Source organism: Adelges cooleyi, unplaced genomic scaffold, assembly GCF_023614345.1.
Source record: "Adelges cooleyi isolate 19-005CV unplaced genomic scaffold, UGA_ACOO_1.1 ACOO_flye_CR_arks_rails_tigmint_CR_PRNA_376, whole genome shotgun sequence".
Classification (NCBI taxonomy): Eukaryota; Metazoa; Arthropoda; class Insecta; order Hemiptera; family Adelgidae; genus Adelges; species Adelges cooleyi.
This window is the reverse complement of record NW_026096053.1, coordinates 14,676,146-14,687,231: the sequence shown is the minus strand read 5'-3', so window position 1 is coordinate 14,687,231 and position 11,086 is coordinate 14,676,146. Positions and strand designations below refer to the sequence as shown.

Here is an 11,086-nt window from a genome sequence, read left to right as displayed (position 1 = left end):
CAAATTGCCAATACTTCAAAACAGCAAATATAACATTAAAACCGAATATCATACAGAATTAAATGTTAATATTGTTAAAATTTACATATATTTATGCAGGGGGGATATTTATTTCCTAAAGTAAATGGTTTTATTCATACATTAAAAGGAAATATTTTTTTGGAAAATCACCTTAAATTAGTGTGAAAAAATAGGGGAACTCATTTTCTTAGGTTTAAGGGCAAAGCAATTCATACATGTCAATTTGCTAAAAAAATAAACCACATAATTAACTTTAAAATATTCTAATATAAATAGATAAACACTTTGCTATGACAATGATGTGCTTAAAATTGTATTTTAAGTATTAGGGTTCTTACGATTGGGATAGATTATAATAATTTGTTTTCAATTTATCATTATTAACAACATATAATAAAACTATTGGTCAGTTACATGTTGACTGTTGATCTATTCGCAACTAGCTATTTAAAAATTTGCTGTAGTCAAAGTGAAAATGTCTTCATTTTTTGGGGGGAAATTGTATATTGTGTCTCACTGTAGATCTATTTTTTAGAACTTTTTAGCTCTACTGAACTAAAAATACCTAAAAATTGAATAAACATAAAAAGTTGACCAATGTTGAAACACGAACTTTGTTAAAATCTTAATTAAAAGAAAAAAAATATGATTGTGTAAAATTTACCAAATTTATACAAGGTGATAACAATTTTACTATTAATAGCAATTTCTCTATGAAATAATTATTTTGGTCAAAGAGGTTTCTCGTGTAGTGTAATATACCAAATTATCAAAAATAGTTTGATTATAAATATCACAACTGATAATCTCAACTATGGGATCTTTTCAATGAAGATGTTTAAAAATGCAAAATGATTATTTAATTTACATGTTTAAAAATAACTTTATAATTGTATTGTATATTTCACAGTTGGTGTTGAAAAACATAAGTTATACCTGAATAATTATAGTATTATTTTGTTATAACTTATAATACGTGTTTAATGGTTTTGTATTAATACTTCTTAGGGGACCGCAAAGAAGGGTGGGGGGCTACTTATTTAAAAGTAGCTAGAGTACATATACTGCTTTTTCCCAACAAGTCAAGCACTGTTGTTTTGATCATTTAAAACACGTCCAATTGATTTCATATAATAATCCCATAAATCCATTATGGGCTAAAATTTGTGATCGTTTTTTAAACAAAACAGTGATTCAAAATGAAAATACATAAACTTCAACAATCTTCCAAAGCTAGGCGCAAGTTATGGTCGTTCTCTTAGGGTTTACTTAACGTTAAAGTGAAGTTTGACCAGTAATTTTAATACTATACTTCATTTTCAAACTAAAGCCATAAAACGGTTATTCGTTATTTAAATTAACTATTATTTATTATTATTGTTAGTCAGCATACAGAATTTTAATAAATACATTTTTAACTATTGTTTTTTTTTCTTGATCCTACGAATAAACTTAAATTAAATACGTAATGTAACATATACATTTTTAACAATGATAAACGCAAATATTCTCAATTAAAACATATAGTTAAACAAATTGGCAGTCTTAAAAAAGTCCTCTGCTTTTTAAAAAAAAAAAAAATTGTATTATCTAATTAGCATCGACTGCTTGGCCATTGGCTATAACTGTTTTAATATAGTAAGGTTTAGTTGCCAGACGAAGTTAGAGATTGATTTAAATTAAATTGAATAACATAGTCCTCTACTTCTTGAACTACGTCGTATTCATTTGGAGCACTTTGCATTAGGTAAATGCACTTATCAGTTGATGTATTCACTGGAACATAGTCTATAATGTTCTTGTTGTATAGATCCCATGTCTTTGTGTCGTGTGAATAGATAAATATCGATGTGTTCAAAAGAACAGCCGAGGCAATTATTTCTATTTTAGTTGCCCAATCTAAAAAACATTAATAACATTTAATGATTTGATCACTGAACATTGAAAATGTATGGGACATTATTTTTTTTTTTTTTTTTTATTACATATAGCTAACAAGTAACGACTTCTTAAAATATTATTTTACTCACTATTTTGTACTTCAAAGCTTATGAACTCATATCCATTGTACAATTCTTGAATGGCACGATTAAAAATAATTTCCTAAAACACACTGAAATCAATTTAACCGTCTAGAATATTCCAATAAGTTTTAATAATATATTTTTTTATTAGAATGCTATCTGCTTTTGAAAGTTATTTTATTAAATTTATATATTAAAATGATCTACTAAATCTACCGGTCGATAACCAATTTAAAATAAATACATTTGGAGTGATGAACTAAATGACCTAAATCAAAACCTAAATTAACTGAGTTCTAAACTGTGCGCTAGATGATTATTTAATTCTGTATACGATAATGGTTCTAGTTTTTACTTGAGCTACACGATTTCGGATGATTCGGTGATTGAGCTCTATACCGGACAGCCAATATGAAAGCCCTCTGAAGAAACTGTTTTTGTCTTTTTCCATTTCAACACATTTCTTCGGAGACTTGAGAATTTTTGGTGGAAGGTCATACTTGAAAGGCTTTTCAAGTATCAATTCCCATTTATTACACATTTCTTGTTGCCAAGCTACGTTTATAGGATTAAAGTATCGGATTTCTTCCTCTTGATATCTTATAATTGCCCTCTCAGGATTCAACCTAATAGATCCTAAATAAAAACGAGATATTTACAATAGGGTAATATTTATATCGCCATTCCATAAATATAAATTATTTTCTTGTGTTTTTTTTTTTGTAAAAAGTATTCACGTGACACTATTGTAGCTATTTTAGTAATGATAAAAAGGGTTTAAAAAAGGCATTGTTCGAAAAAAATGTCGAACATTTATAAAAGAAGTTAATTTATGCACACAACGAAGATTATTAGGACAGCAGAATGGACATTTTAGAGTAATAGAATCAATTAATAGAAAAAGTATCTGTAAATATATGTACCATGGTAAAACTTCAAACGGACTAAAGACGGCGGAGAATAAGCAAAGAATTACATCCAAAGATTGATTACTAAATTAAAAAACAATGTTAAAAAGGAAAACATAATAGTGCCTATTTAGGTTTTACTATGTTTTGATATTTATTGTGTACATATAACAAAAGCTAAGGTACGTTGTTTTCTGCCGTCTGCTTGGCGTTAAATACATTCTATGGAAATTGATATAGCAGTTAGGCAATTTATACTGTACGAGTGATTTATTTGGAAATAAAATGATTTTACCTAAAGCACACAGTACAAAGGGTAAAGTAACTACATAATATAGGTAGGTACTTATAAGGTACCTTACCTCCGTTTCGACCGGCTTTCACATCCGTCACTAAATTATAATGGTTTCTTGAAACATGCTGAATATAAATGCACTTGTCCTCTTTCGTCAGTGGGCTTTGTCGGGTTTGTCTGTTCTGGTCAAATAAGTCCCAAGTGCGTTTATGATGTGAATACACATATATCGGTGTATTTAGGAGAAGAGTGGCAGCGACAATTTCTGTTTCTGTCGCCCAAGCTAGAACACATTTAAACTGATGTTTAAACACATGTTTGGTTGAACCGATGTTTGCGAAATTAAATACACTTATTTTGACCTACTGTTTTGCGATAACCAAATTAAGTGTTCACGATAATTTTCTGCTCCAAGAAATTCCACAATACGTTGATCTGTCCTTACTATCTGTAAAAATCAATATTATATAATTATGTGTTTGAAATCGCGGTGTGTCGGATGGTGGACGCTTTTTATTAATTTATTTATTTCAACATTCGAGTTATTACTTCTAGCACGTGCAGTCGGAGGATAAGATGATTGTTCTCCGTGCCGGACACCCAATAAGACAATGTTCTGTAAAAACAACCGCCGTCTGCTTGAACTTCGACCGACCGCGACGGAGAACGGAGAATTTTCGCCGTTTGATTACACGGTAAATACTTCACGAGTTGCAACTTCAACTGTCTACACTTTTCGTACTGCCAAAATTGATCGACGGGATAAAAATATCTGGCTACGCGCGATTTCCTTGACCCGACAATCATTACGTCGTCATCAGAGTCGTTAGCATTGCTTGTGCTTCCACGTCTACTACTTTGGCCTTCTGTTTCGGGGCGAACATAAATCCTCTGAAACTCGTCCCTCATCCTCGAGTCGATGGACCCGGCAGAACTATCGTCTTCCGAATTTGTCAACAGCACAGTATGAAAATGCCACAAACATAGAAATATCGTGCAAATTCCTAAATACATCTCGAATTATTGTGATGTTAAAGAGTAAAATATAGACTTAAAACAACGATGCTGTCGACCACTTCTAACTTTCTATAAGCGTAAAGAAATATTAATTTTTTTAATTTTTATGTATTCTTGCGCTTTTTGGTGAGTTTGTATAAGCTAAAATCAACAAAAAAAAAAAAAACACTATTTACACATGTTTTTGTTCATGTATGTCTGTGCAAATTAATAATACAAAAATAAATCAATTTTTTTTAATTACATGCCAAACGAATGAAAACGAATTAACCACACAACTGTACTGTGCCGCGCGTCTTTTATCTAAAGTCTCAGCAAATATTCTCAATTACAACATCTATTTATGATTAGTGTTTATATAACTATGGTCGTATGCAATATTTCAAGTCTGAAAACCCATAATTGTCTTCGTAGCCCACTTTTATAATGAGTCACTTTACGAGTTTTTTCATTTTAAAAAATATTTTTTTTACACCTGTATTATAGTAATAGTTAAGACTAATTTTTATCTTTTAAATCTTAAAATTGCACAAATTTCCATGTGAGATAACTGTAATTTATAGCCAATAGTCTTTGCTACCGAAGCTTTTGATCAATAAAAAAAATGTACAATTAGGTCTCGATATCAGCGAAATAATTTTGTTTTACTTTTTATTTAGGTTCAAATGACATAATATCCAACACAACATTTTAATTTAAATCACTGATTAGGTGAACAGGATTTTAATAAATACAATTTATTCAGTCGCCTTATAAATAAGTGGAATTGTATTTACATAATGTAACATACAACTTAACGATTTCAACAATGATAAACACAAATTTTCTCAATTACAACTTCTAGTTTAAATAATTAGAAGCATTATAAAAAGGTCTCTACTTCTTGAACTACATCATACTCGTTTGGAGACTTTTGCCTTAGGTAAATGCACTTTTCAGTTAATGTATTCAGCGGAACCGAATGATCTTCAATGTTCTTGTTGTATAAATCCCATGTCTGTGTGTCGTGTGAGTAGATAAATATCGATGTATTCAATAGAACTGCCGAAGCAATTATTTCTTCTTTAGTTGCCCAATCTAAAAAAAATTAACAACATTTAATGATCTAATCATTGAACAATAAAAATGTATGGGACATTATTTTTTTTTATTACACAAATAACAAGTAAATACTTGTAAAATATTATTTTATTCACCATTGTGTATAAAGCTTATGAACTTATTTCCTGGGTACAATCCTTGAATAGCACGATTAAAAATAATTTCCTAAAAAACACACTGAAATTAATTTAACCGTCTAGAATAGTGAAAAACGGCATACAATTTGCAAAACCATAATTTGTTTCTAAATTAAAATTTATTTTTTCTCATTGTCTCATTGTCATTATTATTTTGCATAGGTAATAATTTATTTTACAAATACATATTTATTTTATTATTTTTTAGATTGCTATCATCTTTTGAAAATGTATTTTATTAACTTTTTATATTGAAAATAACCTACTAAATATGTTGACCGGTCAACATAACAAAACAGTTTTCAATAAAGACTTTTGGAGTAATTAACGTGTAAAGTTTTAAAGAGAAGGTATAATATATAAGTCACACATGCCTACATGTATTTCATGTGTTTAAACAATATAGAATCTCAATCAGCTACGCTAGATTCATGTTAAATATTTTTTTACAAATGGTTTTAGTTATTTACTTCAGCTACACGATTTCGGATAATTTTATGATGTCTCTCGGCACCGGTCAAACAATAAGAAATTGCTCTGAAGAAACTTTTTTTGTCTTTTTGTATTTCTACACATTTCTTCGGGGACTTGAGAACTGTTGTTGGAACGTCATACTGGGAAAGCTGTTCGATTATGAATTCCCATTTTTTACACATTTCTTGTTGCCAAGCTTCGTCGATAGGATTGAAGTATCGGATTTTTTCCTCTTGATATCTTATAGTTGCCCTCTCAGGATTCAAACTAATTGATCCTGAATAAAAACGAGATATTTTACATAATGTAATTTATTTCGCCATTCCATAAACATATATTATTTACTTGTGTTTTTTTTTTGTAAGAAGTATTTACGGGAACACCTCTCAAATATTCGTATACCTCATCCTAACATTATTCCAAATACCATACATTTAGAAAAATTAAGTAACTTCCTTGACGCTCCATTACCTATGTCTCTTCCTACTAAACATGTTTCCCCAAATGAAATTGTAAATGTGATTCAAAGATTAAAGCCTAATAAATCCCCCAGTCATGACTTGATAACGAACAAGATTCTAAAACATCTTCCTAAAAAAACAAATGTCCTCCTAACTTTTATTTTCAACTCAATGTTGAGATTGTCTTATTTCCCCGCCGTATGGAAATTATCCATAATCATTCTCATACTCAAACCAGGTAAACCCTCCAATCTAGCAACCTCATATAGACCCATTAGTCTACTACCAGTGCTCGGAAAACTATTCGAAAAAATCGTCCTGAAAAGATTAAGACCAATTATCGGAACACAAAATGTAATACCCAATGCACAATTTGGAATTCGTGCAAAACATTCCACCATACAACAAGTGCCAAGGCTAGTCGATGTAATTTCTTCTTCTTTTGCGAACAAAAAGTATTGTCCGGGTGTCTTCCTGGATGTAGCGCAAGCCTTTGACAGAGTTTGGCACACCGGATTGTTGTATAAAATCAAATTATCTAATAGTCAAATATCTAGGTATTATTTTAGATAAAAGACTAACCTGGGGCCCCCACCTAAAATCGAAAAGGAAGTCTCTAAATACTCGTTCGCACTTACTACGTCCTATACCCAAATCCAAACTCCCGCTTCATAACAAAATTCGTATTTATAAGTCAATGTTAAGACCAATTTGGTCATACGGAGCTCAAAAATGGAGTTGTGCTAAACCATCCCAACCAAAAAGAATAGAAGCTTTCCAATCGATTTCCCTCCGTACAATCACGTCCGCTCCTTGGTATGTTTCCAACCTCACCCTTCACAATGACTTACACATCGAATCAGTTGAAAATTTAGTTAAGACTCATTATAAAAAATTCCACTTGAATCCATTAATAGCAAGCCAGCACACAGCTACTATCCCGGACAACCCCCCACGTCGTCTTAAAAGACGTTGGTGTCGAGACCTCCTAAATTGTAATGCTGCCGTTTAATTTCTAGCCTAAACATGTCATAGGGTCCTATCGCTGGATAGTTTCCCTACCCAAAATCTTCAAGTCACATATTTACATTGTTAACATATTTGCTTATTGTATACTTTTTTTTATGTACAGATTGTAAATCTTTTTAAAAAAATTAAAAAAAAGAAGTACTTACGTGACACTATTGTAGCTATTTTAGTAATAATAAAAAGGTTTTGAAAAAGCATTGTTCCAATAAAATGTCGACTATTCTTATAAAAAGTTAATTTATGCACACAACAAAGATTGTTAGGACAGTAGGATGGACATTTTAGTGTAATAGAATCAATTAATAGAAAAAGTATCTGTAAATATATGTAGGATAGTGGAACTTAGGGGTTTTTAAACGGACTAAAGACAGCGAAGCATAGCACCCGAAAATTGATTACAGAAGTATAAATCAACGTTATAGAGAAACATATGATGGTAATTATTTAGATTTTACTATGTTTTGATATATATTTTATTGTGTACGTGTAACAACAGCTAAGGTAAGGTGTTTTCTGCCGTCTGCTTGGCGTTATAAATGCATTATATGGAAATTGATGCAGTTAGGCAATTTGTACTGTACGAGTGATTTATTTTGAAATAAAATGAATTTACCTCAAGTACACAGTACAAAGGGTAAAGTAACTACATAATATAGGTAGGTACATATAATGACTTTACCTGGGCTTTGATCGGAGTTCACATCTGTCACTAAATTATAAGTGTTTCTTGATTTATACTGAAGATAAATGCACTTGTCCTCTTTCGTCAGTGGGCTTTTGGATTTTCCGTTCTGGTCAAATAAATACCAAGTCTCTTCATAGTATGAATACACATATATCGGTGTATTCAGGAGAATAGAGGCCGCGACAATTTCTGTTTCTGTCGTACAAACTAGAACACATGAACTGACGTTTAAACACATGTTTGGTTGAACCGACGTTCGCAAAATTGAATACACTTATTTCGACCTACCGTTTTGCGATGTCCAAATCAAGTGTGCGGCATAATTTTCTTCTCCGAGAAATGTCTTAATGCGTTGATCGAACTTGACTATCTGTAAAAATCAATATTATCATTGTCATTGCTTTTTAATTAAATTTATATATTTCAATATTGCAATAATCGTTACTTCTAGCACATGTAGTTGAAACATATGATGATAGTCCGACGTGCCGGACACCCAACAAGACAATGCTCTGTAAAAACAATATTCGTCTGCTCTAACTTCGACCGTCAGCGACGGATAATGGAGAATTTTCGCCGTTTGATTGCACGGTAGATATTTCACGAGTTTCCACTTCAACTGTCTACACTTTTCGTACTGCCAAAATTGATCGACGGGATTGAAATATCCGACTTGGCGTGTATTACTCGACCCGGCGGCAACCACTACATCGTCGTTAGCATTACTCGTGCTTGCGCCTGTACTACTTTGGCCTGCTTCGTGGCGAACATAAATTCGTTGAAACTCATTCCACATCCTAAAATCAAGGGATTCAGCAAAAATTTCGCCAGCAGCATTTGTCAACGGCACGGCATGAAAATGCCATAGACACAGTGATATCATGCAAATTCCCGAATACATCTAGAACTGTTGTGATTGTAAAGAGTAAAATATCAATTTCAAAACAACTCGATGCACCCGACAACTTCAAAACTAAAGTGTCGGGTATTCTCGCGCGTTTAGCGAGTTTGCGTAAGCTAAAAGCAAAAAACAAGACCACTGTTTACACATGTTTTTGAGATTGTTGTTATATGCCTGCGCAAACTAGAAGTACAAAAATCAATTACTTTTTTTCACTACAAGCCGAACGAATGAAAACCAATTAAACGCACAACTGAAGTCTCACACTTGAAACTTTGTTTCCATATTATCCCACGGTAACAATATGCACAGCTAGCACGACATACATCAGCAGCTGTATACTGCGCGTTACCTGTGAAACTAATGCCTGTTGTTTTTTTTTTTTTTTTGAAATTCTAACAATTGAAACGCTAAGGGCCGAATTTCGAATTTTGGGTTTTCTCGAGAGACCCAAAAACCAATTTTAACACTCATTAGGCCACTTTTATAGTAAAATAAAATTATGTTTCCTTATTACAATACGTTCCGGTGTGCAATATTCTAACATAATATCAAATATAAAAAAAAAATCATTCGATCCAAATTGTTATATTTCTCAGCCATTGACTATAGTTGAAAACTGAGTTTGTTATTTTTCAATACACCCAATTGATTTAAGATGAACACATGTAATTAGTTGTAGAAAACTATGTGTTGTACCCATATGTATGCTGATGCGATAAGATAGACATGTTATCTCATTTTGAAACGAATATTTTCTAATGTGTTCTCATCTGTACAGTCCCACGATTCTCTCATTCGACCGACAAAACACTAGTAATGGTCGAATAAAATATAGGTATAAATATATATTTTTTTTAAAGGTGAATAATTTGATTTAAAACCATACAACTTATTTTTCACATTTAAACAAGTGTTTCAGAAACACGTGTTCCATTTCTAGTTTCTTCCCATTTAATTATTTTACCAATATTAATACAATTATTTCACGATGATGATAATTATAAAAACGATTACTCTTCGAAAAATTCAATTTTTATAGTCAAGTTAATTGTAATCACTGTCAAGCATTAACGATATTGAACGTGACGCTACCGAGTCTATCTGATTGATTGTAATAAGCCTTAAAAATCTTAACATTTGAACCAAACCACGTTTTAAAGCGACCAAATAGATGTTCAAACCGTCGAAATCAATATATTCTGGTATTGTAATAATTGTTGTAAGCAGAGTGTAACCATAGGAGTAGCTATTATTGCGACTGAGCTCTGAGAATAATCAGCCAATTGTCGTTACAGAAAATATGATAAATCAAATTGCTACCGTTTTGTTTGTTAATTTTTAACCGGATTTAAAAATACTATACACCGACGAAGGATAATAATCGCCATCGTGTTTACTATACACTTGTAAATCGGCTGATTCAATATTTCAATAATAGTGCTTGATGGTGTTTATCACGGTGTAAAATGTAGTATGTTTTGGACCGATTGCGGACAATGATAACCGACTGAAGTTTAAGCCAGTCAAGTAGCATCAGCTCGTGTTGTCGAGTGGTGACGTAATATGTGTCAATTCGGATTTAAATATCCGACAATGGAAATCTAGTTGTAGCATTAACTTTACTTGCCTACGTTTGTACAGTGAACACATTCAGTATTAATATTTAAAACAAGCGTGCAAATATATGGGGTGAACAAGGGCAATGCTGGTCATAGAACCATCATTATTCCAGACCTTTAACTTGCAAATGATAAGAAATGATTCGGCTGGAAGTGGTTTTTCCAAAAATAATTGTGTATTTTCTTTACAAGTCGCTACATCAGACCCTGACAAAAATACACGACTTGGTCAAGCTTTTTTAACATAAATTCTATTATAACGAAAAGTATTTTTTTTTTTTTTTTTATAATTCATATATTAAAATGTTTATAATATATGCGTTATGCAATGTTTAACAATTAAACAGTATACTCAACGCGTGTTGTTATTTTTATTACTCGGGGCATTGATATCCGAATTACATTTCATCA

General features: G+C 31.6%; 2 protein-coding genes across 2 annotated transcripts; both read right to left on the bottom strand.

Annotated features, from left to right (window-relative positions):
- Positions 1-1,478: 1,478 nt before the first annotated feature.
- On the bottom strand, positions 1,479-4,335 carry LOC126840862 (uncharacterized). The gene is made up of 6 exons (XM_050576842.1): positions 3,798-4,335; positions 3,615-3,696; positions 3,316-3,531; positions 2,401-2,681; positions 2,052-2,124; positions 1,479-1,920 (listed from the first exon to the last, which is right to left on the bottom strand). The coding sequence occupies exons 1-6, from the start codon at positions 4,260-4,262 to the stop codon at positions 1,667-1,669; spliced, it is 1,371 nt and encodes a 456-aa protein (XP_050432799.1). The 5' UTR covers positions 4,263-4,335; the 3' UTR covers positions 1,479-1,666.
- A 680-nt stretch (positions 4,336-5,015) lies between these two features.
- On the bottom strand, positions 5,016-9,330 carry LOC126840605 (uncharacterized). Its single transcript, XM_050576463.1, has 6 exons — positions 8,598-9,330; positions 8,441-8,522; positions 8,147-8,359; positions 5,974-6,254; positions 5,462-5,531; positions 5,016-5,342 (listed from the first exon to the last, which is right to left on the bottom strand). Exons 1-6 carry the CDS (start codon positions 9,051-9,053, stop codon positions 5,128-5,130), a joined length of 1,317 nt encoding a protein of 438 aa, XP_050432420.1. The 5' UTR covers positions 9,054-9,330; the 3' UTR covers positions 5,016-5,127.
- Positions 9,331-11,086: the final 1,756 nt, after the last annotated feature.